We start from the raw sequence: 14,521 nt of genomic DNA on the forward strand, positions 1-14,521 counted from the left end.
TTAGCGTCCAGCCCCAGGCCTGCCCGTCCCCCTCCCTCACCCCAGAAGCAGGAAATCAGAAGTAAGATCTCCCAGCCCTCGGCCAGCCCCAGGGCAACCCTGACTCAGTGACAGCAGCGTCCAGATTAAATTTTATGTAAACAAGAGTTTCTGCAACCCAAAAAAATTTGAGTATTCAATATTTTATCTAGATGACATGCACCCTGCAAATACATGACAAGGAATAACAATGGACGGAGACCTGCTGCCTCCCCAGCCAGCATGAGAAAGAGAATGCCTGCAGCTTTTTTTTTTTTTTTTTTTTTTTTTGGTAAAAACATGTCTCCTGAGGGCCTCCCCTCGTGGCGCAGCGGCTGAGCGCTGGGCTGCCAGGCTGTCCGCAGCCTCTGCAGCGCGGGTTCGTTCCCCGGCCACCAGTGAGGGTCCCACCAAAAAAAAAAAAAAAAAAAAAAAAAACCATGTCTCCTGATTTAAAAGTCATGTTTATTCACGACAGAACTTTCATGACTTCCAGAAGATTGAGAAAATAAAAGGGACAGAAGCCCTTTACTCTGCCGCTAACCTTCTGAAGACAGCCCTTGCCTGTTCCTGCTGGTGGATGGTCCTTTCCAGAAGCTGAGATCCCACCCGTTGGCCCCTGTTCAGCAGGACCATTTTGCTTGGACCAACTGGTACCTTAGCGTCCTTCGGCCACAAGAGTCCAAGACAATGATCCCCAAATACACTCTTTTTTTTTTGCACTGAGAGTTGTTTTTCTAAGAAACTGGAGTGGCTGGAGGGGAGGGTGTCTTTTTCTCTCCACAGCCCAAGTGAGATATGATTCTAGGCCGGGCCCTCAACACTCCAGGAGGCTGGGCTCCTCCCTGTGCCTTGTCCTTGCACTCTCCACCCACCCCCCACCAAAATAATAGCATGCTTCTATTTCACACACACAAAAAAAAAAGTCGCATTGCATAACGATGGGGGAAAGATACTTAATAAATTTTGCCTGGGTGATTGATGCCCTCTTAAAATTCCCTTCATGGCCTCTCTAGCCGACTTACTCTGCTCATTGCATCTTTGTGATTATTTAATCATCATTTCTCCAGAGGCCCAGGCACCGCACTGGGTGCTGAGGGAGGCCAGGAAGAGACTGGCTGAGGATTGTGCTCGAGGGGTGAGCAGGACCTACAGACCTGTCACCCCCCACCCCGTCCCTGCACGGGTCCCTTTGCAGGCCAGCTCCCCGCGCAGAGCAGGGGTTCAAAACACACTGTGATGGCAGAACCTCAGGGCTTCTGGATTGGAGGGGTTGGGAGTGGAGGCGCGGGGCCAGGGTCCTCCACAGACCATGGCCAGGAACGCGTCTGTCTCCAAGGCCACGGCCAGCCTGAGCCCCTCTGGGCCCCACGTGCGGGTCATCATGTCTTTCTCATCCCGCCCCACGCGCAGTGTGAGAATGAGACTCAGAAGAGAGATGGCGTGTCCTGCCTGGTAAGTTAGAAGCGAATTGAGGCGTCCCTCAATTTGCTGCGCTCCCTTTTAGTTCCCTTTGCAGACTTGTGTCTTTTATGGGACCCGCCCTCACCTGAAAAAAAAGTAGGGCTCAGGCCTCCCTAGTGACTCAAGGGGTTAAGCCACAGCCTGTGAAGCTGTCCACACCGGCTGCAGCACGAGTTCGATCCCTGGCCAGGGAGCTACCCACATGGTGCAGCGACCTCTCCTGTCTCCCTGCTGCTCCCCTCAGCAGTGTATTTCGTCAATCTGCCTGTTCTGTTCCCTGCTCTGTCTCTGGTGAGTCCTCTCACTCTGCCCTCACCCCCTGAACCTCTGGCCTGTACCCCAGCTGTTGTATGCATAAATGAATAAATCTTAAAAAAACAAAAAGCAGGGCTCCCTGAGGGCTCAACAATGGCTAGCATTCCTTTAACAATAAAGTCATTTTTAATTGAGGTACACACTTGCCTTTCCACACATGATGCTGTTGCACGCTGATTGGCTACGGTATCGTGTAAAATAACCATGTTCCAGGAAACAAAAAAATTCGCAATCGTTTTATTGTGCTATTCGTTTCACCACGGTGGTCTGGGCCAGAGCCCTCTCACCCCGGGGTGCCCCGTGACTACCGGATTTCTGGCCTCTCCACCCCAAGGGCAGAGTGAACCACGTGGGTGCTGAGGGAGAGCCAGAGAGGACCCTCAGCTCCTTGGAGACCTCCCAGACCCCGGTGCTCCTTGGCCCCACTCCCCCAGGTCTTGCTCCTGGCCCCAATGGCTACTACCCCGAGCAGGGTCAGGAAGTGCTTCCCGAAGGAGCTTTGGGGTTCTGGGTCTCCAACCCCCTCCCTGGGTTCTAAATCTTCACTACAGATTCTACCTGACCCACGGACAGAGAGCATGCTACCTCAGGGTGCTGCTGTCAGCACCCACCTTCCCGCCCTGAGTCCACAGCCAACCCCCCAAGTGGAGATTCCCATTCTATACAAACGTGTCTTTCTCTAGAAGTTTCCAGGAAGTCCCTCACTGTTTACACTTTACTATTGCAGGGTGTCTCGGGATTTGGGGTGGTGCCTGAGGATGGTGCGTGCCAGGGAAGCGGGTTTTGCTGCTCCCACTGTCCACATGAGGAGTGTGAGGCTCAGGGACTGGACTTTCTCCAGGCCTCGGGGTGCGTGAGCGCCAGAGTTCGCTGTGGAGGTGAAGGGCCGGCGCCCATTGTGAAAGCTTCTCTGTCTGGATCCTTGGTCTTCGGGGAGGTCAGAGACTGGTTTACCTGCAGGCGGCACGTGTTCCAATAGTTGCTTCACAGGCAGGTGGAACCTGTTCCCACTTCAGGTCTTTGTGGACGGCTCTGCTCGCTTCCCTGCCAGACCAGAGCAGGGAGGAAATTCCTAGAATGTTCGCAATGTGCTCATGCTCCCAGGACTCTCCAGCAGCCTGAAGGACACGGAGCTCCAGCTGAATAATGTTTGCAGGACCAAGCTGCGATCCCGGACAGCTGCCACCTCCGGGCCACTGCCCCTGTCCCAGGGACCCCTCTCTGGAGTCTGGGTGTCCCCCTGTCCAGCCCCGTGCTGTGGGGAAACTCAGGGTTGGCAGCGAGGTCGAGTGAGACAAGATGTGTAACAAACACGGGGCCAGACTCAGGAGAATGTTCCAGGCCGCCTCTGCTTGGCGGGTCTCTCAGCCTTCGCTCCCCTGGCAGACTGTGCTGCTGGCTCTGACAGGCCAAGAGGAAATAGCCGGGACACCATGGGAAGAGCGCGGGACCCAGGTGCCTCCCTCGTCCTCAGAGCCGGTCTTGGAAACAGATCCCGCTGGGCTCAGCCTGCGACCTCCCTTCAGCTGTGGCGCTGGGGGTCAGGCTGCTGACACTCACCTGACGGTCACACGGCTTTGCCCTCATCATGTCCTCTTCTTGAGTGCCCTGTTGCTCCCCCCACCCCACCCCCCCCCCGTTGTCCCTGAATGTTAGAGCAGGTGGATGATACCAGACCTTGCATCTGTTCCCACTTCTAAAATATCAGGTGTGAAGGAAGATTCTCTCTGAATTAAAAACTTCCCGCTTGAACCATCAACCTGAAGGTCACCCTTTCCCTGGTCCTTTCTTCTCTGCTGACTCCGCCCCACCCCAGCCCCTCCCACACGCACCCCTCTTGCTGTCACCATGGCCCTGTCTCCAGCAGCCTGCTCCCTCCTCCCCACAACCCTTCTCATTCATTCAGACTCCTATGTCTCTCCCATCCCTCCTGGGCTTTTGTCCTTTTGACACCTGACAGAACAGGTGCTCTTTACTCACACTTTCACGGTGCCGGCTCAGCTACTGTACCTAAAGCCCGCGGAGCTCCTCCCCGCACAAGATAAAAATGCACCCCTCTGCCCTCCATCACCCACGGTGTAAGCAGCCCAGGGCTGCAAAGGCGGCTCCACCATGGGCCTCAGGTTGCTGCAGCTTCCACCACCACCTCACCCTGCAGGAGAGCAAGAGAGGGGAGGGCTTGCCCCTGCTTCTAAGGCTGTGGCCCCAGGTGGGGCGAGGCTCCCCTCACTCCCCTCCACGTGCTTCTGTCTCCACATCCAGCTGCAAGGGAGCCTGGGAAATGTGGTTTTCACCTGCCCAGCCCTGCGCCCAGCCGAAACCCCCATTACTATAAAATAAGGAGAGGACAGTTGGGGGGTAACTAGCAATCTTTCCCACGTTTGTGTTCTGCTGAGAAGTGGGCAACTGAGCCCAATAACCCGGCACTGCTAATCTCTGGAGTTGTAAGAAATGAAAGTGTAAGGAAAGAAGAAAGGAAACAGGGTAGAAATTCAGTCCTCGATGAGCCTGAACTCAAGGGCTGAAAGAAAATCTGAAAACTACTATAGACTCCACAGCCCTGGCAGGATCTAACACCATCTCCCAGCAGACGGCGCTGGGACCAAAGACAGACAGCAGGACAAGGGAATTAACTTTGACAACAAAGTTACATCTGCCGTGTAACTGCCACTCAGCCTCTCAGGGACAGCTCTTCTGGTCCAAACGCTTCACCTCCTCATCCTAAGGGAACAGTATAAGATAATAGAACTTTTAAAATATTTATAACAGAAGCTCCATAAAAGGAATCACCACCCTGACTAAGTCTGCAAAGGACTTCAGCAAGTCCTCACTTAACATCATAGGTAAGTTCTCGGAAATTGTGGCTTTAAGTGAAATGGCGTGGAACAAAACAATGTTTAATAAAATGACATCATTCAAAGACTTGCTATGCTTATCAATGTCATTTGCGTGATCTCCAATAACAGAGAGATTACAATCCAAAATGTAATTACTGGGCCTCCCTGGTGGTGCAAGGGGTTAAGATGTACCTATGAAGCCACTGCAGCACAAGTTCGATCCCCGGGGCAGGGAGCTAACAACATGGCACAGCAGACCTCTCCTGTCTCGCCCGCTGCTCCCCTCAGCAGTGTACTTCAGTCAATCTGCCTGTTCTGTTCCCCACTCTGTCTCTGGTGAATCCTCTCACCTGCCACACCTCTGGCCTGTACCCCAGTTCTTGTATGAATAAATAAATAAACCTTTAAAAATGTAATTACTGTAAGAATAAGGTATTTTTGAAATTTATCACGATAATTTAAAATGCTACCAAAATTCCACAAGGCTAGCCATCAGAAGAAGAGATTAGAGAGTGAAAGCTTTTTGGAATTTTTCACAGGTGACGTGATGATATAATCCTCAATGAAGGACATCTAGCTTTAACTCTGACAAGTAAAGCACTAGAAGTCGTCATTCCCATCTGTAAAATGCTAAAGGAGTCAATTCTCCAAGAAATGTGTATGCACCCACATGAAATATTTATGACAGAATCAATGTCCTCAATATATAAAGAGCTTTTGTAAATCAATAAGAAAAAATGAACACATTTATTCTTGGCTTTTCATCCACAAGCATTCAGAGTAGTATCTTTAAAACACAAATCTGGCCATGTCACTTCTCTATTTAAAGTCCTTCAATGGCTTCACATTGTTCATAGAATAAAGTTAAAAACTTTACTTAAAATGCCCCACGTGATCTGGTCCATGTCTACCTCCCTAGACTTTTCTACTACTGTGCCTCTCTCCTCCCTCTCTGGATTCTAACCAGCTGGTGTTCTTTTGACTCCTTGCCACTATAAAGTTTGTACACATGCTGTCTGGAGTTACACCAGCACTTCCTCACCTGACTTCACTCTTCCTCCAGCTCTCAGCTTAAACTGCATTCTCAGAGAGGTCTTCCTGCATCAACTGCAGATCAGTTCCGATCCTGTATTGTGTGTTCTTCATAACCATAGAGCAAATGTGATGAATCTTCACAGCTCAGTGCTGGATCCTGAGAAGTGGTGAACCTTTCCAAGAAAGCAAAGCTCAGGGCAAAGCAGCCATTGACTTCTGGAACCTTCTTGCCTACCACAGTCATGGCTGAGAGGAAACACAGAAGACAGGATGAGAGCTGACCCTAACTCTTTCTTGAATAGACAACTTTGAGAATATAATAAAATCTATGGGACTTCTCCCCAGAAAAAAAGCACATAAGCAAAACTTTTGGTAATGTGTCCAAGGTTTCACAATTGTCCTAAAAATCTACTCACCTCAGGTTCAGAACTCAACTGAAGGCCTAATGAGAGTCTCATCCACACAGTGTGCTGTTTCTTTGTGTTATCGGCCACTTCTCATTGAATAGCTGTAGGTATCATTATTAACAGCACCTTGTAAATGAAATTTGACTTACGGTTTGCAAGAAAAGAATATTTTCAAATAATTGTCTGATTTACTCTTCACAAAAACCCTATGTGGTAGCAAGCAATGCTCTGTCCATTTTATCGAAAATATAAGCACCCAGAGAACATAAGTGATTTGGTTAAGGCCACCCAACTTAAAAAGACTAGAAACCCAGGGGTTTTATTTTATTTTATTTATGCAACCTTTTAACCCTAGACCTTTCCCTCCATGCTGATATCAACTCCAGTGGGGGGGGGGGGAGCTGGGACTTGTGCCTATTGATGTACCTGCTACAGAACACCAGCTCATCCTGAGGATAACCCCACGGCCCCCGTTTTCAGTGATGTAACTGCAAATTGGGGTCCTGGCAGCAGGATTCCCCACATGTTTTGGACATAGAATTCCCATCCCCTGGAGGGACACCCAGAGGACATTACAATGAATATCCCTGGGCTCTTAATATATGTAAGGCACCGTTCTAGGCTCTCTAGGAGTTAATTCATTAAATCCTCAAAACAACCTCATAAAGTAGATACTACTGGTATCTCCATTTGTGGACAACTAGGGGAAGGCAAGTAACTTGCCCAATGTTACACAAGTCATCATTTTGAGAGCCAAGATTTGAAGTCTACAGCCTGTGTCTAAGTTCTGGGGGTCATATAAGTGCAAAAGAATGTTAATTAAAACTCTGAGCCGTCTCCTAGGAATTTTACATAATAATTCGGAGACTTCAGGAGCCCCTAAGGTCCCATCATCTGCCGAACTCGTGCACGCAGGAAAAAATTACTCCGAGGCCAAGATTGCTGGGCGCCAGCGCCCCAGGGCTTTGCAAGGGCGGGCGGAGAGCGGGTGGCGCCCGCGCCCGGGACGCCGCCTTCTCAGGAACCGCGAGCTCCGGGCGGAGGCGCCTGAGACGCGGCGGGTCGCTGCGCCTTCAGCGCGCGGTGGCCAGTGAGACGCGCACGGGCCAGCGGCTGCCCGGAATCCTGCGTCCCTCCCGCCTTCTGGAGTCGGGGGCTGTGGGGGCCCGGGGTGCTGAGCCGCGGGGGCGCAGAGCTCGGGTCGCTGGCCCAGGTGCTGAACCGCGGGCGCTGCCTGCGGGCCGGGCGCGGGAGCTGTCCAGTGCTGAACCCGGGCGCCCGGCCCGCGGGCTCCGCACCCGCCCGCCGCGCCCAGGGGAGCCGGGTCGGCTGACGCAGGCGCTGGAGAGCAAGGAGCAGCGGCCTCCAAGCTGGGCATGGACCTGCAGAGACTCGACTCCTATCAGGGGGGAGCTGGCCCCGACTTCTATGAGCACGTCCTGCACAAGGTAAGACTCTCCTCCTGTCCTTGCCCGGCCTCAAAGCAGCAAGAGGCGCCTTCACCAGTTCTCTCCATCCCCCGACTTGGCTTTGGGACTTAAAGAGAAACAGCCGGATTCTGTGCGTCTGTGTGGCCCTGTTTCCTGCTCAAAGCGGACCCGTGATGGGGGAGGGGCCGCCCACAGAGCCCCGGGGATCCGGAGCGGCTCCTTCACTTAATCACCTGTGTCCTTCCTCGTCCTCCCTCCTCCTGCGCCCTTGAACCCGAGCTCGCTGCGTCCCTGAGTCTCTACAGCCCTTGCCGGCGGTGTTTATCCCTCCATCCTTGCCTCACAAACTCCAGCCCTGTGAGGTTTGGTAATTGTAGGCAAAGTCCTGAATCCTTGCCAACTTGGCTGGAATCAGGCATAGAAATTATCTGCAGGAGAAATAAACGGTTGTTTTCAAACCAGACTCCCCCTGGTGCCAGAAAGCTGGTCTCCAGCAGCGCCCTGCCCTCAGCCTCTGGAAACTGTTTGCTTATTCCAAAGCTCTAACTCGGCCATTGCTTCCCTCATTCAAGTTTCTTATGCAACTCAAAATCTCAGAAATGTAGGTCTCCTCTTGAAATCGCCATTCAGAAAAAAGTAACAGCCTCTGTTTCTTGGCAATACTTTTCAAATCCAAAACCCCATCGCTTTGAAAGAATTAAAGCCTTGTAGTGGGCATTAAGAAGTCAATGTTGTTCTTCATCCCTTTCTCTGCCCTCCTCAGTGAGTCCTTATATTTCCTGCTTTGCTAGTGTGGGTTTATCTGTTAGAACTCTGAAAGACTGCATAGGGTCCTTTACTTGGGGATTATTTAAACCAAAATACCACCCTGAAAATTCCATGAAGGCAAGCTTTGAAACCATCTGATCAGAGACAGAGCTAGCACTCAAAGACAGAAATTATTATTCCAAATTAATATTCTCTTCTCTATGCAAATGTGGTCCTTAGACCTCAGCATGGATGTTGCCTGGAAGCTTGTAGGAACTTGAAGTCTAAGTCCCCACCCAGACCAACTGAAACTGATTTCATATTTTAACACGATCTCTTGGAAATAAATATTCACATTAAAATTTCAGATGTGTGATTCTGTGCCATGCTATGCCTGACATAAAGGAAGGAAAATTGACTTTTGGAGAAGTAGATCTATAACTTTGAATAGCCCATGGGATGTCTCCTTCCAGGTCCCTCAACCTCTAGAGTCTAGAGAAGAAAAATTTATAACTGCCTCAGTCAGGAAGTTTTAAAAACCATTACAGTTTGAAGTTAACTATGATAAGGCCTGTGTTATCTGAGGCTGTGACTCTAACCGGAGCAGAAAGTGCAGGCAAACTAAGGCACATACTTGCACATCAATTGCAAAGTACCCTGCGATGGCATGGATGGATCACTCCAGGTCTAAATCATCAAATACAGATATAAATATTCATTTTGACAGCTTTAAGATTTGGAAGTGAATGTTTATCAATTACTGATCAAGTATGGCCCCTCCCACCTCAATGACCTACACAGGAAAGGTAGGATGTGGCCCGTGAGAACTTCTGCTTCCTTTGGGTTTATTGATCATCCAGCTGGAAGACAGCCTGTTCCTACAACTTCTGATCTATCTGAACACAAGCATCTGCTTACTATGAAAGCTCAGTCTCTTTGGCTGGGCTGTGAGCATCTTGAGAGCAGAAGCTCTGGGGGGTGAGGTGTGCCCAGGGAGTGGCTCATGAGTGTTGAAAGTTCTTTGTGTCCATCACCCCTTCCTGATCGGATTTTATTATTGTGCATGACTTTTTATATATGATTCATGTAAAAATCTTTTTGTAAAGGGCCAGAGCACCAACATAGCGGTATCACTTAAAAGACTGCTATGCAGCAGACTCCAAGCTCACTGGCTTGTTGATTTGCTAGAATACATTGGCCACAGGAGGCAGAACTCCCCTCTGGCATTAGTTGCTAAGAATAAGGATTTTGCAAACAAACTTTATGTTGAATTATAATAAACACAAAAAATCTTGACTCTTATGTGTACACCTGGAGGCATTATCACTGAGTAAGGGCCCTTCCACCACTGATACTAAGAGGAACAAACAGAACCTGCTAGTGTCCCAGACGCCCCTCCCCCTTCCCCTCCCCTCCTCCTGACAGAAGGCACCTTTATAGAGGGTGCAGCTGGCTTTTGTGGCTTGACAGGTCTGCCAGATTCAGGCAGGGTAGACCCAGAAATTAGTCAGAGAAGAGAAGTTGCTGTGTGGCAGAAGGAGCCCCAAGCTTGGAATCAGACAGACCATAATGTGATTTTAAACATTTGTGAACCTCACTTTTCTTATCTGTAAAGCACAAGTAATAATATCTGGCTTGTTTTATTGTTGGGTTTTTGGGTTTTTTTATTTTTTTAAATGAAGGTATTAGACAGTATAATGTAAAATATGTATATATTCTCTGGCATTGAAGAAGAGTGTGTGTGTGTGTGTGTGTGTGTGTGTGTGTGTGTTCTGCCATATACAAAGCATTCCGTAAATGGTTGTAATGAGGACACATAACTTGAGAAAGAGCAACTTCAAATAGTTGTCACATCTGTTCTCTACTGAAACAATGAAGCTTTCTGGGAAGAGCAGCAACTCCCTGCATGGAAACACACACTTATTTCACAGGCACAATCCCATAAGGCTAAGTTCACACAACCCACACACACAAAAGTCATGACTTTGTGTGAACACCCCAGCTCTGACTTGCTAAGTGGAATATCTTCTTTCTCAGGAGGTGAGGGTGGGGGGCAATGAAACCTCTTATGAAATTCCCTGTTGTGAAAGTCACATGCCAGTTATCACAGCCTCGGATGCGCTTGTGCTTCAGCTGGCCAAGGAGTTGGAGGCTGACCTACCTGAGCCTGAGGAACTCCTAGAATATTCCTGGAGGGTGGGCTGGGGGCTGGGAAGTGCTGGAAGCATTTCCTTCATTCATCATGCGCTTGGAGTTTTGAAATAGAGTTGCTGTTGTTCTCACAAATCTGAATATTTGATGCAACTGAACAACTGAAAACATGTGAACAGCCTCTCTGCTCTTACTCTCAGAGAACCCCCAGCCCTTCTTGCCGCCAGTCAAGTCTGGAGAGCCCCACGGGCAAGGGTGTGCTTAGGGGCCCAGCACAAGGCCAAGCTTAAGGTCGTGCTGTGCCAGGACCTGACCATGGGCTCAGGGCAGTGAAGCCCAGAGCAGGGCAGCTCCTGCCGGGACACCAGGGAACCAGGACAAGGGGCCTCAGTGCAGAGCCTGTTCCTCATTCAGCATCACCACGCGCAGGCACAGCCAGGTGCCGGGCTTGCTTATGGTGGGGGGGTGGGTGAAGGCGCCCGGTAAGGCAGAGCCAGTTCCCCTGTAGCATCTCAGACAGACCCGTGAGCAGCGGACAGACAGACAAGACTGTCCATCTGTTCCCGCAGGGCTTGGTCCTCGCCAGGGGAAATGACAGTGCTGGAGGGATCAGGGAGGTGCCGGCAGAAGGTGCTTGTCCCACAGGGATCTCCACTCTCTCTGCCTCTGCCCCAACTCCTCTTCCAGGTGAGAGGCCAGGGGGTGCTCTGCCCCCCTCCTCTTCTCCCCTGGCCTTGACTTCCCTCTTCTCTGCTCACCTTGTGATTCTACACCCTTAAAAGTATCTCAGCTAGTCATTCAACAAACACATCTGGGACATTTCCAAAGTGAAAGAAACTACACGGAGCATCACGGACAAACACACAATTGTCCCCACCTTCGATAAGCCGCGTCCCACACACGCGCACAAATCGCCGTGATGCTGTGTAGCCTCAGAGATGGCCTCAGACCAGAGCAGGAAGACACGGGGGCGCAACTCGAGGGGAGACCGTCACTTCTGACCTCAAGGTCAGACTTTCTCTCACTTGTGACTTCTGCCCGCCCCCAACAGGGGCTGTCACCCACAGACCCCAGAGAGAGTTTGCCAAGTAACACCAATCGCTTGCGAAAGGCCCTGCCTGCTATCATGCTCCCTCCACCAGCCCTTGTTATTCACCCCTCAGGGGCAGGGTCTTTGTCCATTAGACAATGTTAATGGAACACAAATATGACCAAAGAATCAGATTCCACAGGAAAACTCAGACTCTGCAGGGGGAGAGATTTCACTTGCAAAGACAGTCTCAGACCTCAATACGGCAGGTTTTTTGTTTTGTTTTGTTTTGTTTTTTTTTTTCATTTAAAAATGGAACAAATCTATAACATCCAAGTGAAAACACTGGCTCCAGGGCTTGTCAGATTCACCCTGGGCTCGAGAACAAACAAGAAAGCCAAGGAAGGTGAGCCGCTCCTGTAGAATCTCTGCATTTCCCTCTGGCCTGCTCGGAGGCTTTCAGATAAATACATGAAGCGTGTGTTGCGTCAGCCATGACCTCTGACCGCCCAGGACTCCTCTGGCTAATGGGCAGCCCCGCTGGGACCCCAGAGAAGGCAGCTGACTTGGGGAGCGGTGCTGGCTGGTTCTCCTGAATAACCTCAGCAGGATCTGAGGGTGACTCAGGCCCAGGAGGAAGGTTCTCCAAAGCCGCCAGGCTTCCTCCACAGCGCTCTTGCCTCCACTTCACTGTCTCCGGGGCCTTTTGTGAGAAAATATCTGCTCCCTAGTGCTGGTGCTCAAAGGTTTCCTCCTGGAAGCTGTTCTGGGAAGGACTTTGGCTGCCTTCATCCAGGGCAGGAAACCCCACTTGGCTGGAGTCTACAGGCAGAGGCGGAAAACTGTTGAACAGGAAATTTGAAGTGACTCTAACTTACCCCGACAAGCTCCTGGTCCCAGCCTCTCCTCCCCAGGCAGGAGACGGGTCCCCGGAGATGGCAAGTGTGAGTGGAGACTCAGCCCTTCGCTAACTTGCGCAGCACTCAGTGGTCCATGCACAGAGGTTTTCTGAAAGAGCTGCAGGCCCCCGACAAACTCCAGATCTGGAAATCTTAACCTTCCCTGACCGCCGCCGAGGTCCTGTAGACCTTGTTCTGCAGCTAAAGCACCCAGATCCCACTGTGCTGTGAAAATAATGTAACTGGTGAAACCAACAAAGCTCAAGAATCCTCCCAGCAAATCATCCCTGTTTCCCTGACCTTGATGCCAAAGTCTGCTCGCTACGTTCTGCTTGAATTTGTGTTTCTGTTTATTAGCAGACAGTGTATCCATCAGCAGATGCACTTCATCATGCAGCCTCTGCAGATGCCGCGGGCGGGCTGGAGGCGCCTGTGCCCAAGTTGTGCTTGAGTCGTATTTCCTTTCTGTTCCTCTGGCGGCTGCCACGAACACTCACACACACACACACACACACACACACACACACACACACACACACAGGTATAGGCAGGGTTGGTGACAATGAGGTATTTTGCTTTCTGTTATCTGTTGTTGTGAAGAGCCTTGTAAAAACAACACAATCTTTCCCCTCTCCCTCCTGCTGCCACTTGAATTTTGCATCCACTCTGCCCCCGGCCCCCACCGCACCCCAGCCCCTCAGGAGAGCAACATCCCCAGGGAACATCCAGTCACCCAGACCCGTCCCTCCCCCAATTTCTCACTGAGCAGCCTTTGATCAGTCAGAAGGGAATAAAGTTGCTGGTACAGACTTAGCCCAGAGGAGGCAGGACACAGCCACCAGCTCCCAGCCCTGCAGGAATGTCCCCCTCCTGGGGGTCAGTCTCAAACCTGCCTTTTCATTGGGTCTTTTTCCCTCCCCAGGTCTCCTTCCCAGGCTTCATTAGGTTGTGAACTGGGGATATAAAATCATCTCTGCGGGGGCCTCCCTGGTGGCACAGGGGTTAAAGTCTCAGCCCTATCAAGCTGTCACCAGCCACTGCGGCTTGAGGGTCTGAGTTTAACTCTAGCCAGGAAGCTACTCACATGGCCCAGCAGACTCTCCTGTCTCCCTGCTGCTCCCCTCAGCAGTGTATTCCAGTCAATTCACCTGTTCTGCTCCCCACTCTGTCTCTGGTGAGTCCTCTCACTTCTGGCCCCTGTGGCCTGCACCCCAGCTTTTATATGCATACATCAGTAAAATAAATATTTTTAAGAAATCATCTCTGTGCTATAATCTAGAGACCGGTGAGACAAATAGTTGCTCATAATAAATGATAAAAAGAGATTCCTGATTGTCCGGAGCATGCGCAGTGTTGCGAAACACGTGCCATCAATTAAGTTTCGCTTTTCCGTTTTTCCTGCTGAGAAACCACAGGTTTTTCCTGTTAATCAAATGAGACTGGGAGGTACGATGGGAGGAGCTACCAGGATATAAGAGGAGAACACAGGAGAGAGGGAGAGAAGAAGAGAGACATAAGAAGAGAACCACGAGAGAGTAAGGGGGGTACTGCGAGAGGAGCAGAGAGAAGGCAGGGACGGAAGAAAGACAGGGAAAAGGAAGAGAAGGAAAAGGAAAAATTAAGAAGCACGCGCGAGCGTTAAGTCGTCTCAAGCCCCTCATTTCAATCCTCAGCCCTTCTCTTTTCGTGCCTCCGAATCCCGCAGGTCGGGACACATGATTCCTGTGGAACATTTTACACTTTACAGCAAACTTTAATATGTGCTAGGACACCTTCACTTATCACATGCTTTATTAATAATTTCATATCATAAATAGAGAAACAGAGGCCAGATACAAAAAAAATTTAAGGTACTCGTTCAAGGTCACAACAGGCATTACGGGAATTCAGATAATAACAGCTGACCCCTGCCCCAAGCATCTGACTCCACACCCCGAACTCTTCCCATGGTCTCTCTGTAGCACCCCTGCCTGGATCCCTGGGGTCCTCGGGGAAAGGGAGGATTGAAGTGGAGCTGCCCACCACTTGGTTGCTGACCTCCTGAAGCTTGGCGCAGGCCTGGCAAAGCTGCCAGCTTGGTCCAGCCCTGACGGCACATCAATGGGCTTGGGAACATCCACTCACAAAGCATCCAAGATGCTGCCGCCAAGCAGCTCAGAAGCCTCTGGAAAGTGGGCTTGACACCGCA

The 14,521-nt window shown here is 50.6% G+C and overlaps 1 protein-coding gene across 1 annotated transcript in view; it reads left to right on the plus strand.

Annotated features, from left to right (window-relative positions):
- Positions 1 to 7,452: 7,452 nt before the first annotated feature.
- The window catches only part of RAB37 (RAB37, member RAS oncogene family), an 88,078-nt gene continuing 81,009 nt past the window's right edge, over positions 7,453 to 14,521 (plus strand). Inside the window, exon 1 of the mRNA XM_037493738.1 lies at positions 7,453 to 7,524. Coding sequence (XP_037349635.1) covers positions 7,453 to 7,524 — 72 coding nt within the window. The remainder of the gene's footprint in view (positions 7,525 to 14,521) is intronic.

Source organism: Talpa occidentalis, unplaced genomic scaffold, assembly GCF_014898055.3.
Source record: "Talpa occidentalis isolate TD23 unplaced genomic scaffold, MPIMG_talOcc4v2.1 talOcc4.7, whole genome shotgun sequence".
Taxonomy (NCBI): Eukaryota; Metazoa; Chordata; class Mammalia; order Eulipotyphla; family Talpidae; genus Talpa; species Talpa occidentalis.